Consider the following 23,683-nt stretch of genomic DNA (forward strand, 5'->3'; position numbering starts at 1 on the left):
CACCACCTTTGTAAAATCCAAAACCTGACCTTGCAGTGTGTTTTACTTCTTTAGGTGGGTGAGGGGGGGTTCGAGAGACTCGGAGCGTGATGATGGGGGTGTGAGCAGCTGCTATCGCGGGCTATCTGGGCACCCCCACGACGTTTGGATGTGGAGAAGAGACCCCTGGAAACATTTTGGACCAAAAGATCCTGAAATACTCGAGTCCGTGTTTTTTTTTCTCCATCCGGGCCGATCGTTGCCGACGCATGGCGGCCGTCACTGCACGGTCAGCGGGGCTCGGTCGCGAGCCGGGAGCAGAACGGTGGTCGGCGTGGGTTAGGTGGAGCCACAGAGCAAGGGAACGCCTCTCACCCACGATGGAGAGCTGGGAGGACTTCGCGGATCCTGTCTGTAATCTACCCAGCAGCCACCGGGAACTGCTGCCGAGTGGCTGACACCCTCAGCTTCCACGGTGAGTCTGCATCAGCTTCGTACGTCGGTGTGTGTTTGCGATGGGAAGCGGTAGTGCAGCGGGCGGTTAGCCGCGCTACCACGGTCGCGAGAAGATGTCAACTCTCTCACCTGGTGTGCAAGTGGTCGTGGGTTCAACCCCAGACAATAGCTGAAGCAGAATGCGCGATAAACAAAGCGGACGATTTTTTTTTTTGTCATTGCGTGGGCAGTGGCATGCGGACAACAAAAACACACTCGGGCGATAGCGCCCCGTGGCCCTAAAAGGGAAATAGACAAAACGCACAATGGATGGCATTTCAAGCAATGGCCCTCGCGCTCACGAAGGGCCATTGCTCTTTTTGTTTTTTTTCTTGTCCCTTTTCTCCTTCTCACCGAGAACGGCGTTATTGACGAACACGACGCACAAAAGCGGACCGCGCCGTTACTCAGCCGCTCGGTAAAATTTAGCATTGACCGCGTCGCACCGCCTCTTAGCTGGCGAGCGGCACCCTTGCTTGTGCAAGGAAGGGTGCGGGCCACACGACCGGGCTGCGTTGGGTGTGGCCAGTGACCCCCGGGTCACATACCCCCTGTGTGTGTGTGTGGCGGGATTTGGTGTGCTGGTCACAAGGTGTGCCCGGTCGAGATGTGCATCTGGGTGTGGCTGGGGCAGATGTGGCCAGGCCCTGTGTGTCTGGGTGAACGGGTGTGGCCGGGGGCCCCCGCGTGCCTGGGTGCTGCCGGCGTGGGTAGTGGCCGCCCCGTGTCCTCTGGGTGCGGCCAACTCGGGCGGGCGTGGTGTCGCGAGCCTCTCTCACCTTGCCGGCGAAGCTCTCGCCCGGGCCGGACAGCATCACGATGGTGCCCACGTTTTGCTCCCACACCATCTGCCAGAAGTCGGCGAAGGCGGGACGCGCGGGTCCCTGCGTGGCGATGTACGCTCGCGGGCGGTTAAACCCCTGCCGCAGAGCGTGGAAGGCCAGGGTCACACACCCTCAGCTTGCGAACAGATAACAGCGCTCCACGCATTGTGTGTGTGTGTGCGCGTGCGCGTGTCTTATGCAACGCGGCGTCTGTCCGTGCGTGCGTCTGTCCGTGCGTGCGTCGTACATCGATGTAGTTGGCGCAGATGAGCTCCGTGCTTTTGCCATCGCGGCCCGGCGGGGTGCGTAGACGCACGCGTGTGTGGTCATCTGCGACACACAAAGAGAAAGACAAAGAAACCACATGTATCCAATGCCCTTTCGCGAGCACTGATGGCCACCTTTGTCTCCCCAGTGGCGATATTTACGCATCACATCAGCTGATTCGACCTAGGGGAGGCCCAGCACTGCATCAGAAAAATGTCAGTGGTGATGGCAGCGACCGAGAATTTAACTGAGGTCACTGGACTAGTAGCGCGGTGCACTATCCATGACACGACCGCCCACCACGATAGACACACAAAGATCCCTCGTAAACCTTATCATAGTTTTTGGGCAAGTGATGTAAGCGTTGCCCACGGACAGGAGCGAAGCACACTCCTAAATACGGCCCCCGAGTCCTGCCAGCTTGCCTTCCACTTATCTGAACGCATCTGTTGTTGTCAATAATGACCATTGAACAACGAGTTTGTGAATCTGATATTTGTGTCAATCTCACAGCAGCATAGGTCTCCGTCACCAAGAGGGAAGGCCGTGCTGGATTTTGCAAGTCTGCGGTTGTTTCGCTGCGCAAAATCCCGGTGGGATCAAGTCTGCAGGTCGTTTGGACCATGACGCCGGCACGCGATGGCCGGCTCATTTCGGATGGCGTCAAGGAGGATCTGTAACGTCCACCGTGAAGCAGGAGGCATGCAGTACTTTGCGATTCGTACACCCACAGTAGTAACCAGGGCGGCCTGCCACGAGCGGCAAACGTGCTACCGCTGGGCTGACTCACCGCCCTGAATCATCAATCATCCATTGTCGTCGTCATCATCAACGTCGTTATCATCGTCTTAGGCCGTTGTCTCATCCTTATTTACTCCGGAGCTTCCCTCTGCTCGAACGAGCATTGGAAGTGATGGTCCTGAGTCGGTGCTGAAAATTCTACATTCCTATGGCGGTGACCAGAATTTGTCCCGCAAACACTAAGAGTATATCATCATCATCAGCCATGACCAATGCACTGCCTCTCCACGCTTGTCTCCATTATTCACAGTCCTTGCTTGCATCTGAGTACAACACAGTCTCGTTTTCAGGATGGTCCTGCTACATTGGTATGTTTGACGAATTCCATGACTGAGAGTTTTGCTTCGTAAGTCGGAGGAAAGCGGAAAACTCGGAGAAAACCCGATGCCCATACGAAGGGGATAACCACGCAGACGGTTGTGAGAATCCACTGCTGCACTGCCAACTGTCGGCTTTCCGCCCCGCATCCGCGAGACCGCTCCGTGATTAACAGCCGCAGCTAAAATGTACGGCGATAAAAGCCGCGCGCGGAGTGATATTCCGCGCTATTTATTGTGTGCGATCACTGGAGCGGAGCGCTCGTTAATGCGATTAAACTCAGCGCACGCGCGCTCACGTGCGTGGGCGCGCTCGGATTTACATGGCAGCCGAGCCACCCGTGCGGGTTGACGCGCGGCGCTCGCGTGGGGGGGAGATTCCGTTCCGGTCCTCGCCCTCCGCCGTCGTCGCGCGCCGAGCGCCGCGCGGGGATGACGCGCGGCCGGGTTTGGCGAGGATGCATCTTCTTCAAGGATGCATCTTCTCTGCGGCCTTGAACGACCCAACCCCCCCCCCCCCCCCCCCCCCCGTGGGTGCGCTGTCGCTGGCTTCGAGGTCGGGGGACTCTCCGTGCGTTTTGCGCTGGTGTCGCGGGCAGAATTGTAAAAGATTTATTTTGCAATCACTCGGCCCCCCAGCTCACCCGCCCCTGCCCTCCGCCCGCACCCCACACCCCCCCACACACAGCTCAGTCGAGCTGGGAAGGATCTTCCGCAAATAAATAACTCCCTCCGCAAGTGCTCACACAAAACAGGGCGCCCCACACTGGGCCTGCTTTTTGTTGTTGTTGTCACTGATGAATCTGGAGGCTGTCCAGAGTCTTCAGGAATCTCTGGAAGGCCCTCGACCTTGACTCTGTGTGGTGGGGTCGCTCCTTCTTCTCCTCTGCTGCTCCCATGGTTTGCAACAACCGTCACCCAGCCATCTGTGCTGTCTCCTTACTCCCTGGCCCCTGTTCAGGTCCAGGCTCAAGACTTTCCTATGCACCTCTCCCTACTCTTCTCCATGTACCAAGTGGAGAACACGGGAAGATTGTCATCTTCTCCACCACCATCATTTGGTTTAATTGTTATATAGGTACATATACAGTCCTACTGTCAATTCACTGCAGGATGAAGACCTCCTATATGCCACGTGGGCCGTGGGGCCGTGATGACCATACTTCAACGGGGAGGATAAAAACGTGATATGGCTGCACGGCGATGATGACGGCAAAGACAATGATGATGCTGCTACTGCTGATGATACTGATGCTGTTCGATGATGTTGTTATCGCTGCTGCTGCTACTGCTGCTGCTGATGACAATGATTTTATAGAGTGCTATTGCGTCAGATCTATCCCACGTGCCAGGCACCCGTGGCGCTGCTCCCAAGACGCCCTTGGGGAAGTGAGGGAGAGTGGCAGAGCTCACAGGCGGCCATGTTGCTGATGTAGCGAGGTTTTTGTTTCCCGTCGTCGGTGGGGATCCCGAAGTCCAGAGTGCTACGCTCGATCTCCTGCAGCGCACGGCAACACGGGCACACGCGCATGGCAACAGCAGCCGCTAAGCAACGCAAAGACACGGAGACACAACAGATCCAGACACACGGACAACACAAGAGCAGCTGCCCTTCGCCACTAAGTGACGCCGACATCATCACGGCGCTTGTGCCATGCGAGGTGCAGTGTTAGGCCGTCACGTGAAGTGTGGACGGCTCGCTGTTGGCAGATGAAGGGACAGACCCAGGTGCCATGAGTTGACCGACTTGGATGACTGGTAGATGCACCCCCTGTGCTCCCCACTGTGCCACGCCGTTTTTTTTTCCACTCACTGCTGTGAAGGTCACTCCTCTGCCCTCCGTTCTTTCGGGAGGGCGACTGCGTGCATTTGGCCAGGAGAGTCATAGTGCACCTGTGCTTGGCACTTCCCAGGAGCGTCCTTCAACGAGTCTCCTCCACAAAGGCCGATCTTGACATCTCTGGGACCAGTCATCAGCATGTCCACTCAGCTCCACATCCCACTGTACCGCATCAGCCCATCTTGTCTCTAACCCGTACAATGCCCCCCTCCTGTATCCGGCTTGGGCATGCGGTGGATGGGCATGAAGGCTACGCGACCCAGCCAACGTAGCCTCGCTTGCCGGAGGAGCTCACTGATGGGACTGTGTCCAGATCTCTCCCACGCGCGCACACACACACACACTGGCAAGTGTATCATTTTAAATGCAGTATTGCGTGTGCCAAATAAAAAAAAATGCACATGCTTTACGGTCGAACAATGTTTCCTCAGGAAAAAAATACGGAGAATAACAAAAACCTCGAATTCAGATGCAAATCCTGATCCACTGGCTTGGAGCTCTGCCACGTGTTTTGGAAACTGCTTGACTGGGATTCCATCCACCTCTTCTGAGGGAGAGACAGACGGAGAGGGATCAGGGAGGGCGATGGGGGGGAGCGAGTGGCAGGGGAGGGAGCAGAGTCGAGAGGGAGCACAGAGAGAGGGTGAGAGAGAAGAGAGCCAAGAGAGAGGGGGAGGGAGCAGAGAGGAGAGGGAGCACAGAGAGAGGGGGGAGAGTAGAGAGGAGAGGGAGCAACAGAGAGGAGAGAGCAGAGAGTAGAGGGAGCAGAGAGGATAAATAGCGTTGCTGTGCGTGTGTGCGTGTGCATCCGTGTGTGTCAATGTGCGTTTGTGTGTTTGTGTGCATGTGTGTGGTGTACCTGGGAAGGGGAGAAAGGGCAGGGAGGATGGGGGGACGACGCGGGGGGAGTTGATGTCGTCGATGTAGAGGTGAGCCGTCTGGAAACACTTCCTGCAATCGCCGGCACATAAAGACAAAGACACCCCGTGTAGACATTCGGACCGATGGGGCAAGTACTGTTCGCGAGTAGCGCCTATTGAGACGCGTGCCGCGGTCGAGGGGGGCAGCGTGACCAGCACCACATCCGGCCGCCTTTGTCTCCCCAGTGGTGACGGTTACACACCGTACCAGGTGCTCAACCTAGGCGAGGCCCGGGATTGGTGACCAGAGTTGAAACTCATCAACACACACCAGGGATGAAACTCAAGAACGCGCACGCACACACACACACATGCGCGCGCCGCATCTCCCGTGGACATGCCGCACGTACCTCAGTGGCATATGCTCGTAATGGCAACGACGTTAATGTGTCTCATCAGCACAGCGCAGCTGTTAGTCAATGAGCGGAGAGAATCGTGTGAAGCCATGAGAGGCCAGGAGGCACTCGCTGGCACACCGGATTAGACGTAACATGCGTACACACACACACATAGACAAAGATCCCCCTTGTGGCCCTTCACAGGCTGTTGGGGCAAGTGCTGTTTGCACCACACGCGACCGCCTTTGTCAGCCTAGTGGCCATGTTTATACACTGCACCAGGTACTCATTTTGAGGCTGAGTCGACCTAGGGGAGGCCCATTACCGATTCAGATAATCGTCACTGGTGTTGGCCAAGAGCGGAAATTGACGCCGGATTTGCAGCGCAGCGCACTAATCGCTACACTACCATCCCCGATAAAAACGAGGAGAAACGTCAACAACGCAGCGCACGAGGACCGCTCTGCTACTGCTGCCAGAGTGAAGGGAATTGAGCCGAAGGAGGTTAATGGGCAGATGGTGGTGGTGAGAGGGCATGAGCGGGAAGGAAAATCGCGACGTCGCTAGAACGTTGTTCAACGAGCTTCGTTCGTGCGGACGGACGAAGCGGGCGGTGCGGAGGAAGCGGGCGGCTGTCTCCGGACGGGCCACCGCCAGACCCGACGCAAGCCACGCGCGTAGCAGGAGCGCTCGCGGAGGCCTTGGAGGCCGGAGCCCTCTCGGCAATCGCGGCACGGTGCGCGCCATCCCCCTGCGTCGCGACAGGAGCGCGACGCCGGTAGCGGGGCCCATTTCTCCCTGTCCTTTTTTTACCTCACTCCGCTCGTGCCACGCCTCCCCCCGATGTATTTCCCACCGTCGCTTGCAGGACAACACCGCAAATCGGAAACAAATTGGCGATCGTTAGGCGTAATTGCCCTAATTAAGCCGCCATCTGCAAATAGAAGGGGAGTGTAAATCCGCACGGTGCTGCCGGCCCTGGCGCCGTCCTCCTGGAGCGCCCCGCAAGGTCCAGGAGGTCGCTTGCCCGCGTCGCTCGGGGGGGGGGGGGGGGGGGGGGCGGTAGAGTGGAAAACGGGCGGTGAGCCATCCTGCCGCCAGCTCCCTTCCCTTGCCCTGGGGGGGGGGGGGCGGGGTCGCCCAGTCTCTGACCCCGAGGGGGGGCATTCTTCATAATCGACAACGACCCCGACTCATGGTGACCTCTCTCAGCTTCAGTGCCGCTAAGCCAGGACCGCGGCTCGAAGGGAGAGTGAGTGGCTCACAATGAGAAGGTCGTGAGGTCAGATCCGGATCGGGTGGGTGAATCGGCCCATCTTCACTGTGACATGAGTACCACTTGGTGGGGAAAGTGGTCGTACGATGGATAGGTTGCCCCTCACCCACCCATCATAAGAATGGGGGAATTTCAACCGCTGACTCTGCAAGACAGGATGTAAGAGGGCTGCTGCCACGCTGGGACAATTGGTCGTGAATTCCACGAGCGGTGAGCGTTTGGCTTCACGTGGGGAGGAGGAAGAACCCGGAGAACCCGGGGAAAACCCAGCGCCGCGCTGCTGTTGCACGTGAGCGGGTGATGACACTCGGCAGCGCCGCTTCCTGGCCACTCCTCGCACCCCCCGCACGCCTGCGACGCCTGGCAAGCCCTCGTGGTGTTGGTAGCAGTCGGCCGTCCAAGTACCAGCCAAGCTCAACCCCTTGCTCGCCCCTCCGAAAAAAAAAAAACCTGTTGCGACCGCGCGGGCATGTTCAGCGCGGGTGCCTCGTGGGGGCGGCGCTGCCGGTAATCTGCGAGGAGGGTAATGAGGTGAGGCGGGAAGGGGGCGGGAGGCGGTACCCTTCCCCCCGCCTCCCGCCCGTGACCTCGCAGCTCCCACCGCCGCCTAATTCGGCCCCCCCCCCCCCTCGCGCCGCGCGCCCAGAACCGCCGGCTCATCGCTTCTGCGAGCTCCTCGCGGAGAGCAGGTGGTGCCGATCTGCAGAATGACATTTCCCGGGTGATTGATTTCGGGGTTCATTCCCGCCCGGGACGAATAGAGAAAGAATAGGCGGGGGCGGGGGGGAGGGGAGAACAAAGGGGGGGGAGGTGCTGCTGTGAAGCTGGGAGGGTGTAAGTCCGGCCGCGCTAATAGAAACGATGCGCCACGGTGGAGAGATGTTAACTACCTCGCCTGGTATACAGGAGGTTGTGAGTTGGAGTTTGCGGTGTTTCTCTCCGTGTTCGTGTGGATTTTTTTTCCAGATCCTCTGGGTTTCCCCTCCACGTTTAGAATCAACGTCACGCGTTTAGGGAGTATTTGGCTGCTGTAAATGTCCACGCGATGATAAGCCACTTGAGTTGAGCTACCATTTGTGATAGCCAGGTCGCTTCTTGAAAAATTATTATATAGCTCAGTGGGGCCATACCTGGTAAAATAAAAAAGAGTTTTATTCGTTTTTTTTATCACAACGACCGCCCCCTGTTGGGTCTTCCGGACTCGACGGCTCGATCACTCTCGGGCAGCAGATTAGCGCTGATTCAGCGCTGGCTTTGAGGTGTTTTGCCAATTAGAGGTGGGGGGGAGAGCGGAGCGGTGCCGCCGCCGTGACGAGGCACCACTTCAATGCCGCTCCTTCAGTGCGCGTAACAACGCTGTTCGATAATTGCGCGCACGTTATCATTGGCGCCGTAGTTCCCCGTAGTGCAGGGGGCGATCATCGCGAAAGAAGCCGCCGCAGACACTGACTGTCTTAGGGGGCAACGTTGTTGCCGGCACACACAACGGCTGCCTCTTTTCGAACGACCTTACGGAATCATTCACATCCACTGTGAAGCAGACGACGCGTAGTAGTCTGTGGTTAAAGCACCCGTAGTAATGACCAGGGTGGCCTGCCGGACTCCTCGTGCCGATGGGTTCACGTGACCTCTGCGGTCGCGACCTCGGACTTGCTGACTCCGCCGACCTATCCGGCAGGCCAACATTTTTGTTTGTATCCCCCTAGCTACCGTGTAACAAGCGTCAGAGCTAATCGTGCCATTGCACAGCATTCTAAAACGACACGATCCTAGAACGACACAATTGTAGACACGACAATATACGCTCAGATGAAATGTCTGCTCTATTAACATCGGGGCGCAGTGGCAGGGTTTGACCAAATCGCGTGCCTGCTGCCCAGATCGGCAGAGTCGGCGTGCGCGCTGGTGGCCGCTGCAGTCGCGACGGCGTTCGCTGCAAAAGAGAACGGATTCCTGGACCACGTCGTGGCTCTGGGACGCACAAAACATCACCTGGTCGGGCGGAGTGAAGCCGTTACCCCCCGGGGGATTCATCTCTCACTGGGTACTCTACCGGGTCGCTGGAGTACCGGAACAGGTGGCACGCTACTCGTGGCCAGCGTGAGAGGTATTGTGGATGTGGTGTGCCGATGTGTGGATCTCCTGTCCGGGTTGCTGGACGGCTTGTTTTACTCCCCTCTGGGCCCAAAATCCAAAACGATGCCCCCCCCACCCCCCGCTCACTCACAAAGCCGCTTCTTCTTCTCCGGCGTGGCGCCCCCCCTCCGCCAGTCTCTGCTCGTCTCGACGCTCCCATCAAAGCTCTCTCGCGCGACACCCAACGTGGGCAACGCCGGCAGGGCTGAACGATTCATCGATTTCAAATCGAAATCGAAATTTGAAACAATGCGATTAGCAAATCGCAAAGGCTGCGATGTTTTGCGATTTGAAAAGTCCTATTACTTTCTTCTTGGAATTGTTTACAATTGTTCTATGTTTGATTGTTCTATTTCAATTAAAACATGTTAATAAATACATGTTGGAAGCAATTAAATTATTTTAAGTTCTCATCCGTGCATTATAATATATAGAGCAGTTCATATTTTGATGGTATCATGTGGTAATGCTCCATCACATGTTTTAAATCTATTACACAGTGAATATTGAACTGAAGCTTGACTTTAAAAAATCTAATCGCAAATCAAATCGCAATATCTGTCAGAAAAATCGCAATTAGATATTTTCCCCAAATCGTTGAGCCCTAAACGCCGGCAGCTCGAGTCGGCAAGAACCAGCGGCATGTGCACGCCGATTAATAACAAGCGCATCATCGTTCACTCATTTGTGCATCTGATAAGGTGCGACGTTCATTGTACGAATGCGGACCGTGTAAGTTACAGATTTGCAGAGGGTGTACACTGTGTGTGTGTGTGTGTACACGCGTTAGTATACGTGTTGGCTGTGTGTGTGTACGTGTCACTACGCGTGTTGGCTGTGTGTGTGTGTGCACATGTCAGTACGCATGTTGGCTGTGTGTGTATGTGTCAGTATGCGTGTTGGCTGTGTGTGTGTCACAATCGACACCCTTGCACAGGAGATGTTCCATCCCAAGGGATTGTCCACGTGAAATATTTGAATGGACAGACAAACGTCTCCACGTGGCCCTCCCTGCGGCGCTGAAGCCGAGCAACAACGCTGCCCCCACGGCCGCCACGGCCCCCACGGTCCTCACGGCAGAGATTTCCCGCTTCGGGAATGAGGGCATCGGCGCCGTCGCTGCCAACCGCTCCGGCGCCCCGGAACGCCGTGGTGTCACCGCTCCCCCACCACCCCTCCATAAAACTACGCGCCTGACATTTTTATTTCCTTTCTGTCCTCCCCTCCTCCCGCCCCAGGGGGGGGGGGGAGGCAGCTGGGCTTGATGCCCCCCCCCTCTGCAGTGGGGGACGATTTGTTCAAAAGACAATGGATTTAATTCACATTTTGAATCGGCAGGGCATTATCCTTCTCCAAATTCACCACCGTTCACATCACTCACCTCTGCACACACCAACTTAAAATGTTTTAGTGAAAGTCATCGACCATACTTTTAGCTTAGTCCCATATCTGAACTGGATGTACTGCAAAAGCTACTATCAATGAAGACATCGACATCCACGGGAGAGGATTAGTTACCTGCATTTGCACGTGTGGCTGTGGCACGTCCCAATTATTAACCACCCACACACAAATTGTCAACCGCTCATTTCCCCAAGAGTGGAAATCCGCTCGTATTCGTCCGGTATATAAAAATGGCTCCGGAGAAGACCCTAATAATCAGACCAATCTCTATTCTTTCACAGTTACTAAACTATTCGAAAAAATACTTATATCATGAATAAACTGCGACCTAAGAAGTCACAATCTCATGCACAGTAAACCGTCTGGTGTTTGAGAGCATCACTGCGCCACCACAGCGATGATGGATGTATTATTACATTTTCTCTTCAGAAACCTGGATAAAGGCCACTGCTGCTGTGCAGTATTCCTCGACTTGTCAAGAGCCCGTGATACTGTTGACCACTACATTCTACTCACAAGACTTGGTCAATGACCATTTTCAGACAGTACGATGAAATGGTTTAAGAGCAACCTCTCGAGACATTCTCAAACGGTGCATAGTGATAACATCTCGTCAAGAAATATTAAAATAACAAAGGGTGTTCTCTCAAGGTTTCATGCTGGGTCCAAATCTGTTATTATATTTAAACAATCTTGGACTAAAGTTGAATCACTCAGAATTAAATCTCTTTGCGAATGACACTGTCATGCTAGTATAAGGAACATCTCCAAAGTCAAACCGAATCTCCAACAGGATTTCAAACTAATTCCACATCGATTGCCATCACGACAATTGCTCCTAAATCTCCCCAAAAATAAGACCATGCTCTTTTCTGAAGACAAAAATCGAGTTTCATTCTCTTCACCTATTACGGATATCAGCAACAATATCATTAAAAACACAGAGTGCTTCAAATGCTTGGGTTTTACTGATTGATTAAAAACTTACATTCCAACCCCATATTGATCACATCTCAAAGAAAATCTAATAAAAAAAATAGGGTTTTATACTGAAAGAAACATTGTTTTCTCTTTCGATTGCACCTGCAAATTGTTGAAGCTATCGCTCTACCAGTTTGACTACTGTGACACTGCTCACAGATCTGCTCCTATTGAATCACTGAACTATCATTCTGTTATTCGATTTGCACTGGATGTACCATACAGGACTCACCATTGTGACCTCTACTTAAAATCCAATCACATACTAATAGATGCGAGATGAAACCTCCATTGGGCCCTGTTCATCCATAACATCCCAGTTGACAAATCTGTGCTATACTTCACTCATTCATTAACCAAATTGTCAAACCCAATAAACCAATACAGCGTCCATCTAATTGCCTTTAAACTTATCCCAAGAACGTTGAGGGACAACCTGGTTTCCTCCCTCAACATCATATTCTGAAGCAGAAGATTAGTCCTGGATACATCCACATTTGCTAATGTGATTTGTAACTTTGATCCTTACCCACATATCGATAGTTCTAATTTTTTAGTGCAATGTCATTGTGGGGACGACTGAGTGTTGTCTTGGTGTGGTTTCGGACTGATTTTGTTTTGCTGCCTTGCCCAAGATTGCATTTTGGTGTTGGAACAGGAATTGATGCACTTATGCAATTAGCATTTAATTATGTATCGATTTATTTATTTTCATTTCGTGACTTCCTCAGACTTCCTATACTGTGCACTCCCATCAGTTTTTGTTATTATTCATTGTTGTGGCTTTCTAATCCGCCCCTACAGGACTTGTGTGAAAAAGAGCCTCTTAGCTCATGGGATTCTTCCAGTCTAAAGAAATATTTTGATTCTAAACATTGCGAATTGGGAGGGGTAGTTATAGCGGGGCCCCCCAGCCCAACTCCCTCCTTGTGCCCCCCCCCCCACCAAAAACAATAAATTTGGGGGCATCTGGCGGGCAATGGGGGGACGCAAGGCTCCCTGTTTTATTGTGGGGGGAAGGAGGCGTTGCTCACTCGTCACGCCGGGCAAACACGGGGCAATAAAACTAGCGAAGAAATTGCACTTCACAGTGTGATCTATGTGGGGAATATTAACAACGCAAATAAGTGATCTCTTAACCTTTAGATTGCGGGAGCCAGCCCGCATCCCTTGGCGCAGCCTCAATTGAGGTGCGAGAAGGGACAAAGGAGGAGGAGGAATGAATAAGCGGCACCGCGGACATCCGTGCGAGGAATTGCCCTTTCCGTGGAAGTACGTGGCGAACCCATGGCGTGTCCTCACCACGCACACTCCCTGTGTGTTTTACTCACGCAATGATGGTTGTCGCTCCACGCACACACGTGTGTGCGCGCGAGTGCGTGCGTGTGCCTGCCACACACGGCGAGAGAAAGAAAGGACCGCTCGCCCGGTGCCAGGAATGAAGATGGGCCACTCTCCCCATTGCCTGGGCCCTCCTCCTCCCCCTGGGCCAGCGGTGCAGTTGCACGGCCTGTACACTCGAGAGGGCTGCACAACCGTCACTGGCCTCTGTGTCCACCCAGACCCCCCGCAGTGAGTTTGCGGATGATATTTGTTTTTGTTTACTACTCCGCTTGTTTACTCAGGAAAAGTCTCACTGAGTCGCAAGACTGTTATTCAAGGGGGTCCTGCCAAGTTGTGTGTGATCCCAATTGGGTCATTAGCAGGTAATTTTTCAGTAATGGGATGTTTTGGCTAATACCAGTTATTCAGTGGTTGTGTGTTTAGCTATGGGTTTAAACCAGAGAACCTCGAGGAATTCCATGCAGAACAGGGGGAGAACATGCAAACATCACTCACACACACTCACTCTTACCGACACACAGAGAGAGATTCCTCGTATAGCCTTAACAAACTGCTGTAAGCGAGCACCTATGAAGGCCGCCATGGCACATGAGAGGGTGGGTGGCCAGCACCACGGCCGACCACATTAGTCTCCCCAGTGGTGATGTTTATACACCACACCAGGTACTCATGTCGCGACCTAAGGGAGGTCCAGGACTGGTTCAGATAATCATCACTGGTGCTGGTCGTGAGAGGAATTTGAACACGGGCCGCCGGATTCGTAGCGCAGCGCGCTCACCGCTGCACTACCACTCCTCCGCACTATCGCACACACATCACTCTGCAGAACAGGGGGAAAATACACAGACTCCACACAGAAAGGGCGGCTGCCCAAGTTGGGAATCGAACCCAGGCCACCACGCCCGCCGGCACGAGCTCAACGCTGAGCTCCGCATGCCAGGTGTGGGGGGGGGGGCAAGTGAGCGGATGCACCTCCAGTAGATGAGCAGAGCGATGAGGAGGATGACGCAGAGGCAGGTGAGCGACGATACCACAGCGAGGGGCAGCCGCCAGTCCGTGACGTCGCTCCCCGTCTGCCGGTCGCGCGTCTGCTGCTCCGTGCCATCTACGGGAACATGGCGAGTGCGGCACGGTCAACTCGCGAACCACCACACCCGAGCCGTGCCGACGCGGCGGGGCTCCCTCGCGGTTACGGGTACTTTGCCGAGCTGTGTCAGAACCAAAAAGACGTCTGAATCTGGCTCGGAGCCAAGCAGGGCCAGCGCCGGTATTCACCGTTCTCGAAGCACTTTTGCATCGGTGGTCAGTACACGCGGGGCAGCGTCCCCGATCTGCGCGACATCGGCAGCAGTTTTCGGGTTCAGCTGTGCGGTGGAAAAAGCGGTATCCATGTCACCTCCTGCGCTGCGCGGTGTCCCTCGAGTGCTGCATCGTCGCCCCCCCACCCCCACGCTCTCCCTCCTGACAAAACTATCAGAACCAGCTTCAACATCAACCATCATGACACAGCCCTACTCTACGCTGCCTCCATGAGACCCGACCTCTCTGTCCAACTCGGTGCGGCTTGCTGAAGGTACGGAGCGTAGACTTGGAAGCGCGGCGCGTTAGAGCGTTGCGCTTTGCTGCTCTTGAGAGCGGTGGTGAGGTAGCGCGTAGAGGTTCGCGGTTCGAATCTCCAGCGGCTGCCCTGGTTAATACCGTAGCTGTAACAACTACGGTAATACTAGTCACAGTCCGCTTCACATTGGACACGGGAGATCCCCGGACGTCATCGTGTGCCGGGGTCAGGGTCCAAATTTACCGAATTCCAAAAATCATCCCGCACAAATTACTCAAATTGAGATTCTACACACGCCATCAATCATCGCCCCCCTACTGGCAAACCAATTCCCCAGGGTCACTCTTGCAAATGAGTGACCCCCCCAAAACCTCTCTCCCCCAAGCCCTGTGACGACAACGACGTGTGTCATTTATGCGAGAAGAATCCGATGAGCTATGAAGCTCTTTTTCATGGATGCCCAGTGTGGCGGCCGCACGTCGAGGTGTTATCCAGCCTCGACACCTGTTTAGCACCCGAGACCGGCCGCAGTTCACGGTTGTCCGATCATATGTATGTGTGTAAGTTAGCAGAGTCGTGGGTACAGCTGGTGCCAGTCATCTCAGTCAGTCAATCCATGGCACCTGGGTCTGTCCCAGGACCTCCCGTCAGCGAGTCTTCAACACTTCACGAGGCCTCAAAGTGCACCTGGCCTGGCACAGGCGCCCTGGTGACGTCACCTAGTGGTGAAAGGCGGGAATTGGTGTACCTTCTTTTGCACCTTACGTAGCCAACTATCTTAATCTGAGGTGGGGGGGATGGACAACAAACTAAATAGAAATGAATTTTTTTTAAAGAAATTAGTTTTCAATTTACATTAAAAAGTGCATAGGTCCAGTGGCTTCCTAATATCGGAAAGAAGAGCCACAGAAGCGCACCTGAAAACGTCACGCGATGCATGCGACCGTCTTTGTTTGACGGGCTGCTGCGAGAATGACCGGGACTTTGCGTGACGGTCAATGCTCCTATTGTGGTGCACTTGCGGAAAGCACTTTGTGTGTAACGAGCGCGACATCGTAAAAAATGTCACTGATGATGGTCACGTGCTGCTCGATTCACTTTGGCATGAACCCTCACGGGGCACCATGACACGACGCGGTCGTCGCGTGGTGGTGGTGGTTGTTGTTGTTTTCTGGATTTTTTTCAGGTAAATCTATAATTCGCTTTCCAGATGGTGCCATCGCAAGATTATGAGGGCTCCCCCAATGTATATATATAAACTATATATATTCAGGTTGATGACGTTTAACACATAGGTCATTGCAGAAAATATTAAGAGATCTGAACGACTGACAAAACTCTTCACCGCTATCATTAAAATAAATTTAACGTTGCCGATTGCGTGTGTGTCGAGTTTTGTTGTCGGCATTGCTGGCTGCGCTGGTGCGCCACTGCCAATGCAGCATCACCACCATCACCACCGGCGAACGATTTGGCCAAAATTGTGTCGTTAAAGCCCTCCACCACCCGACACCTATATTCTTTGGGTCTTTCGGTAAAGCCACGTAGATAGAAAAATAATACAATTATCACGACTTTTCGATCGCAACACAAGCAATCGTCATCAGGTGAAAAAATATAGCGAGAGAGCTGCCGAGGCAGGAGAAAATACAGCGCGAGAGCTGCTGAAACACGAAGTGATAGAGGCTTGAGATGGGCTCAGCCCAAGGGTAGGTGGGCGGGGCTAGAGGTGGAATTTGCATGTCAATGTAAGATCGGTGATGACCCTCCACGACGAAGACGCAGCTGTGGAGGTGGCCATTGTACTGCGAGAGATTAGCGAGACATTCAGCTTGTTAAAACAAAAATAACGAGGGACAACACCACATCGAGAAAAAGGAGCAACGGTGCCTGTGTTAGTGAGACATTTAGCGTTTATGTGACTCAGAGAGGCGGAAATAACCGCTAGCATCGGCAGGTAGGATGGAAACATCGCAGCCAGTTATGACTTAAACCGGTTGATAACGTCCTTCTAATGATTGCTCAGTTTGTATCCATCTTCTCGGTTGAAATTGTGTCTGTGTTTATATATCTGGATGGCTTCATAAACGAATCTTTCTTGATAGCCAGTGGGCTTGCAGAGTTCCTTTGTCTTCAAAAAATCAATGACATGTGTGCCCACAAGATTGAATCAATGATCAGCCACGGCTGAGGTATTGATCCTACCGTGTTTCAGATCTGCCTTGTGTTCACGAACATGGTCCGAAACATGTCGCTTAGTTTCCCCAATGTAACTACTGCTGCAGCCAAAGCTTAGTTGTAGACACCCGGGTATTGCATGTCAGGGATCACATCCTTCACAGATGGGATCAGATCACGAATTTTACGTACTGTGTTGAATCGAACCTGGATCTTGTGTTTGCTCATGATTTTGGAAATCTTTTTGGTAACACCTGCTATGTATGGCAAGGTGATGGTTTTGATTGGGTCATCAGATGGTTCTTTCCCAAAGGTTGGGGTGATGGCTTTATGGATTGTGTAGTCCGAATATACATTAAACTTGAGGGCGTTGTGTACGTGCTCCAGTTCACTGGCTAGGTGGTGATGGTCGGAAATACATCGAGCTCTATGGTGTAGAGTTTTGATGAAGGAATTCTTCTGGGATGAATGGTGGTGGGAGTCAGGTTTTAAGTGGGCATCTGTATGGGTGGCTTTCCTGTAGACAGTGTCCCATTGAGCCATCTGGTCTCTTTTCGATTAACACATCCAAGAATGGTATCTTGCCATCCTTTTCTACCTCCATAGTTAATTTGATGGCTGGGTGTATGGAATTGATGTGGTTGAAAAATTGGCCCAGCACTGGTAGGCCATGTGGCCAGATGATGAACGTGCCATCTACGTATCTCTTCCACAAGGAAGGATGTAGGGTGGATGCCTGGATGGCATCTGTCTCAACTTTTTCCATGAAAACATTGGCTACAACTGGAGATAAGAGAGAACCCATTTGGGTATCTTCAACTTGTTTGTAGAATGTTCCATTCCAGGTGAAGTAAGTGTTGGTGAGGCAGTGTCTAGCCAGGACCGGTACATCAGCATTCAGTCCTTGTTGGAACCAGTTATTCAATTATTTGGTAAACAAAGACACTACATCGAAACTGACAAGCAAATCACCTGGAGATAGGGAGAAGTCCTTAATTAGCGATACCAAGTGAGCTGAGTTAAGTACAGCTGAGGAGGTCTTATCAGTGATTGGTTGTAAGGGCTCAGACAGAAATCGGGCCAGTTTGTAGGTGGGTGAGTCAATGGTGGAGACGATAGGACGGAGTGGTGTACCTTCTTCGTGGATTTTTGGTAAGCCATAAAATCTGGGCGGTCTAGGGTTTGAAGGAAAGCCGCATGGTTGGTTCGATTAAAGATGTCGAATCAGTGATATTGTTGGTTTTCGTAACCAGGCGGCTGGTCGGATCTCTATTGATTTTGGTATAGCTGCCATCATTTAGTAAGTCCTGAATTGTGTTATTGTTTGTGGTTTTGTCCATGATGACAGTGGCATTGCCCTTGTCGGCTGAGAGGATGACGATGTCATCTCTCTCTTTTAGTTGAGAAAGCTCAAAGTGCTCATCCTCGCTGATGTTGCTAATGGGTGTCTTAGCGTTTTTGAGGATTGCAGCGATTTCCGATCTTGCCACGTCTGCAGGAATGTGTCCCAAACCCTTAAGGGCTACGTCGACCTGTTTAAGGAATAAAGGTCAGGTGACACGGCTATTCTGACATCCTGCGTCTTGTCCTGGCGACGTCCGACGCAGTTGCATGCGAAACGCTGCTGCGTATCTAATCGATAGGTTCCCCTTGCGAGGATTGGTCTTCAGCCCTGGCTGGCGAGCGAGCTGACACGAGAACAATCGGCACCCCGGTTGCAGCTCACGACAATCTCACTCGGTGCATCACAACGGTTAAAGCGCCACTCCGCCGCAACGCAATTACATCCCCGTACGGCAAGCCACGGCGTTCACCCTGCATGTCACCGGTGAGGTACTGGAACCCTCAAGTCGACGCCCAACACCTTGGCTGCCTGTGCCGTCACAAATCTCTCCCCCGACCCATCCGCCGCAACGTTGCAACTCTCCGGGAAGTCCTGCAAATCGAGGGAAACAGTCGCCTTCACATTCATCGGGACTAATAACGTATTCTAGATTTGAAGCTTTCGTGACTGCAAGGATTCATACTCTTAGGTTTTTTCGGTAAAGTCACGTGGGTAATAAAATTATGATAAAATAATCATAAATGAATTTAGATATTGTTCATTTATTTTTATTTTTTTTACCTACGTAACTTTACCGAAAAAACATAAGAGTACTTTAATAACGCTTGAAGTCCTTTTGTACCATTGCGCTTAACCTTTAACAATGCAAGTTGAACGCCGATGGAGCTTGGAAAGCTGAATTGAGTTCAAAAGAACTCGTGAGCAAACATCTTGTTGTGAACGACCCAAGGCTCATGGTCCACCCTAAACCGCAACCACTGCACAAACCATGGCAGTAGATGCGTGACACCTGATGCACAAATAGAAATTTACAAACTCTCCGGTATGCGACCGTAGTCATCCAGAACAGATCGTACAACGTGTAACGACGCAATCCCCAATCGGCAAATATGAAGGAGACATCGCAGCGATGAGACACTACTCCGCTGCTTCTGACGCGGTTGCCGCTGAAAATCGAAGCCAGCTGGGCTGTATAACCACGGTGGACGACACCGAGAGGCGTGTTGAGCAGTGTCGGGAGTGGGTGGTGGTATTACGGTCAAGGGAGAGGAGTTGATTTTACAGAATCAGAATCAATCAGGATATGTATTTATACTGGAGGAATCCGAAGAGCTATAAAGCTCTTTTTCACAGATGTCCAGTAGGGGCAGGTAAGAACGTAACATAATACAAATACATAGCATAATACAAATACATAATACAAATACATAACAGCTTGCGCTGTTATACAAAGAGCGCTCCCACCTCCCATCTAACTTGATCTCTGGCCCGGCGCCCTGGCCACGATGAGCTGAGAGGATTAATATCATGGGCGGAGCTTCCTCCTCCGTCTCACCCCTCCGATTCTGTTTCCTCCTCTCCCCACGTCCATCGCGGCTGCTCCTCACTCCGAACATCTGAGCCCCCCTGCCCGCCCTATGATTGTGAATGGACGTAAACTTTTCTGCGCCGACCTTAATTTTGAGATACATCAATGTGAAAGCCACTTGATGAAAATAGAGGCTAATATTCTTATCTGCAAGAATAACCAGGGCGGCCTGCGGTATTTGAATCTCCGCAACGAGCGGCGACCATGCGATCGCTTGGCACCGCCTCATTGCGCCGCTCCGTGAGTGTGCACGTGCGTCCGTGCGCGCCGCTGCCAATAAATCGTCGGGCGGCGCGCTCTATTTATGCATTGTTTATTTTTGTAAAAAACCACGACCATCCCCGGCGGCCCTTTTACAGGGAACAAATAATAGTTTAGCGGTCGAGATCGGCCAGACGCCCCCGTTTTCCCGAGGGCACCGCACGCCCGCCGCCCCTTGCGCGGAGTGGCTTGTGATGCCACTCTGTCGGAAATAAATAAAACTGCGCCACAACACAAAAAATATAACGAGGGAAAAAAATGTAAAAAATGTCTAAGCCGACAAGCGCGTGACAGCCGATGCCCGCGGGAGTCTCCGTCAGAACGCGGCCGGGCCCGCCAGACGCACCCCGGTGAGGTTTCCGCGACCTTCGTCTCCTCGACGACGGTCTCGCCGCCGCTTAGCAACCGGGCCCCTGCTAAAGTCACGAACTCCGCTGGAGAACCCCGCTGGAGAACCCCGTTCGCGACAACCCGGCTCACAAACCCCACTGGAGAACCCCGCTGGAGAACCCCGTTGGCGATAACCCGGCTCACGAACCCCACTCGAAAACCCCGCTGGAGAACCCCGTTCGCGACAACCTGGCTCACGAACCCCACTCGAGAACCCCACTGGAGAACCCCGCTTGAGAACCCCGCTCGAGAACCCCGCTCGAGAACCCAGCTTGACCGCGAGCCGTCACTGCCGTCTCGTGCGTACGACGCCCGCTGTCCATCCGCCCACAAGCATCGTGGCCCTGTTGGCCGAGCGAGCCAGATCCGGTCTGGTTTCTGCTCATAAAAAATGTAGCATCGGTTGCCCGTGATGCCGCTGCATGGCCCGTGATGTCGCCAATTGGTCCATTGCCGATAAGTTACTCACCTTGCCAACTGGTGCGTGATGTCTCGAACTTGACCTGTGGTATTGCTAAGTGGCCAATGGTGTCACTCAGTGGCCTGTGATGTCATTCGATTGCCCGTGATGTTGCTAATTGTCCCAGGCCTATAGTGCTCACGACGCGGTCTAACTGTCAATAAAGTCAATGACATTATTTATTGGCCCATACTGTTGCTCAGTGGCCCACAGTGTCACTTGGAGACACACGTGGAAATCAGAAGATATCTACACCGCTATTGCCTCACTCGCAAACTCTCACACGCAGCTCAGCACTTTTGCAAACATTTTCATTTCGTTTGAATTATTCTTTCGTACTTTTATTAAACATTACTTATTAAAGAACTTCACAGCTGCCGGCCGGCCGATCACCCCTTACTTCCCCCCCCCCCCCCCCAAACACGGAGTGAAAACTGGGAAGGCCCCCACCCATGGACCCAAAAACTTGAATAATCCCGTGGCTTCCCTCCGCACCTCTCAGGGCATGAATAATGAGACGTCACGAGCCGCCCCGTGCCAGCAGCATGCATAATTTTGAGAAAGCGGCTGAGTGCCGTTGTTGCGCTTTTCGTCGCCTCGGGCCTGGTCAGATGCTGCAGACGTCTCGACCACGGCTGATGAGAGGCCACCCTGTGTCTGACTGCAGCGTTGTGCAGCCAGTGTGGACAGGTTCACGATCATCATCATTCTTATGTTGCTTGTCTACCCAGGAAAGCCTCGTTCGGGCTCGAGACCCTCACTTCCAGGAGGGTCCTGCCAGGTTATGAGCAAGTAGGGTGTTATGTCACGACTGCCAACGATTATAATTGCCCATAATAGAAGTTTGTTTGGGTTAGATCGCGTAAATATATAAAAGTGTCGTTAATACCCACCACCACCCGACACAGCCAACTAGTAAGGGTTGTCACGTAAACAGAATGTGCCAATTCGTCACTAGTACAGCACACCGGTGTGTTGGAGAGCCAAGCCACCACATTTACAATCTGAGTACGACGTTTCGCCAGTAATTACAACTAGCTTCATCAGGCGACAGCCAGATTTGTGGAGAAGTCTAACGGTTTCGTTTCTTATATAGAGGCGTAGATGTGGTGACCATGCTTCTGCGCTCTTGCACCATGTGGGGGGGGGGGGGGATTACTGAGGCAACGTACATTATGCATGTGCATTATGTGAACCCTTTGATCTTGTCCTTCCTGTCTATTGTGTGTATTAAAATAGTCTTACCAACGGTAATCCCAATTGATAATGTCTTATTTGATGATTCGCTCCCACGCAGCACTAAGGCGATAGCTATCCGAACGATTAAAATTATTTTTTATTTCTTTCAATTTCGATTGATTCTCTAATTAGTCTTGGCCAGTAGTAGCTAGTTTTGTACAGCACTTCAACATTATCAAAATGTATTCAGTGTCCTTGTTGGCTCGCGTGTTCTGCTACTGCTGATAGTTGTATTTGGGAGAATTTAATATTTCTCTGATGTTCTTTTAGTCTCGTGCTGATCATTCGTCCTGTTTGCCCAACATAACATTTACCACACGTGCAGTTAATCCTGTACACACCTTCTGTTGATAGCTTCGGTAAAACATCTTTTGTACCAGATATTAAATTCTGTATTTTATGTACCGTGCCAAATCTGACTGAGATGTTTTGTTTTTCCAAACATCTGGTGAGTTTATCAGTTACTGCTGCAATGTACGGTATTTTTTATCGTTTTAATTATAACTAATAATTAAAACAATTATAATTGCGGTGTAATAAAAAATAACTTTTTTTGCCAAACGTAGATGGTGACGCAGGCGCACAGAACGGCCCACTCTTTTCGAACGTCACGGGCTCTTTAACGTCCCCTGTGAAGCAGACGGCGGCAGCGTAGTAGTAATGCACGGTTAAAACATCCGCGGGAGTAACCAGGGCAGCTCGCCCAGATTTGAACCACGAACCCTTGAATTGAGTGGCAAACGTGCTTCCGCCATCTCGCACTGGCCAGCAATGCAATGATCGCAGGATTGAGGCTATGATGATCAGCGTATGTTAATGCAAATAATACGGTCAAGGTATTTAAGCTCGTGGAGTAAAAACGATGGAAGTTTCTGAAAATCTCCACAACCATACTGCGTCTGCTCACCCAGCTGTATCCATGATAACACAGCACGATTAGTCAATCGGCAGCTCACGTGTGGTGGGGTAAAGTGTGGGTATTCCCCCCTCTTCCAAGCCATCTGGCCAGCGTGAAAGAGGAGGCCAAGTACCCTTGACAGAGACGGGATCCCTCGAGTGGAGGCCCTCCAGCCGGCATGAACAGAGCACTTGCAGGGCCCCGCCTTTGCATTCGATCTCGAGCAACGGCACACACAAGACTCGAGTGCGGCATTCTACCCGACGTGGCCCGGCCGGGGCCAACTCGATGGGGGCGCTGGGTGTGTTAGGGAGAGCCACAGGCAGAGGAGGAGGTGGCCCCGAGCACTGAGCCTGGCACCGCTGAAAACCTGGGTTCGAATATGGATTGCATTCTCTATTTTCAAAACGCGTTTCTCGAGTGCAGCGGATTGATGGCTTAAGAGAACATTTAAAGGCATCAAAATGTAAAACCTTAACATTATGGAGAAAATTAACGGGTCGGGGAGGTGGGGGGGATAGAAAGGCTTCTGTCACAGAGCTAGGCCCGAGATCTCCTCCTCCAAGTGACTTCTGGGCCAGACATAAAAGAGGGTCTGGGGGTACTTCTTCCCAACTCGCCTGCCCTCGTCGTGCGAGAGCAGCGCTCGTCCAAAACTGCGCCACCAGCACTCTCCCCGCCGCCGAGCGACATTCCCGGGACCACGGGGAGCTGCGGCAGATGGCCGACGGGCGGAGGGAACGCGGCGCCCGAGGGAAGGGAGCGCCGCTCGTGCCGCCATGGGCCGCAGCGCATGCGCGCGGGCACCGTGCCGCGGTTTGTCGCGTTTATTCATCGCGTTTTA

At 52.6% G+C, this 23,683-nt stretch overlaps 1 protein-coding gene across 2 annotated transcripts in view; it reads right to left on the reverse strand.

Annotated features, from left to right (window-relative positions):
• LOC133342730 (receptor-type tyrosine-protein phosphatase gamma-like) overlaps window positions 1-23,683 on the reverse strand; it is a 166,945-nt gene that overhangs the window by 60,052 nt on the left and 83,210 nt on the right. Inside the window, exons 7-12 of one of the 2 annotated variants that reach the window (XM_061552071.1) lie at window positions 13,895-14,027; window positions 5,383-5,474; window positions 4,982-5,067; window positions 4,097-4,181; window positions 1,546-1,628; window positions 1,254-1,394 (exon numbers count right to left, since the gene is read on the reverse strand). In XM_061552071.1, the coding sequence (XP_061408055.1) occupies window positions 1,254-1,394; window positions 1,546-1,628; window positions 4,097-4,181; window positions 4,982-5,067; window positions 5,383-5,474; window positions 13,895-14,027 (620 nt within the window). Of the gene's footprint in view, window positions 1-1,253; window positions 1,395-1,545; window positions 1,629-4,096; window positions 4,182-4,981; window positions 5,071-5,382; window positions 5,475-13,894; window positions 14,028-23,683 lie in introns of both variants that reach the window. The other variant, XM_061552070.1, reaches the window with a different exon arrangement.

This window comes from Lethenteron reissneri, chromosome 15, assembly GCF_015708825.2.
Source record: "Lethenteron reissneri isolate LAM-NWPU_2019-01 chromosome 15, ASM1570882v1, whole genome shotgun sequence".
Taxonomy (NCBI): domain Eukaryota; kingdom Metazoa; phylum Chordata; class Hyperoartia; order Petromyzontiformes; family Petromyzontidae; genus Lethenteron; species Lethenteron reissneri.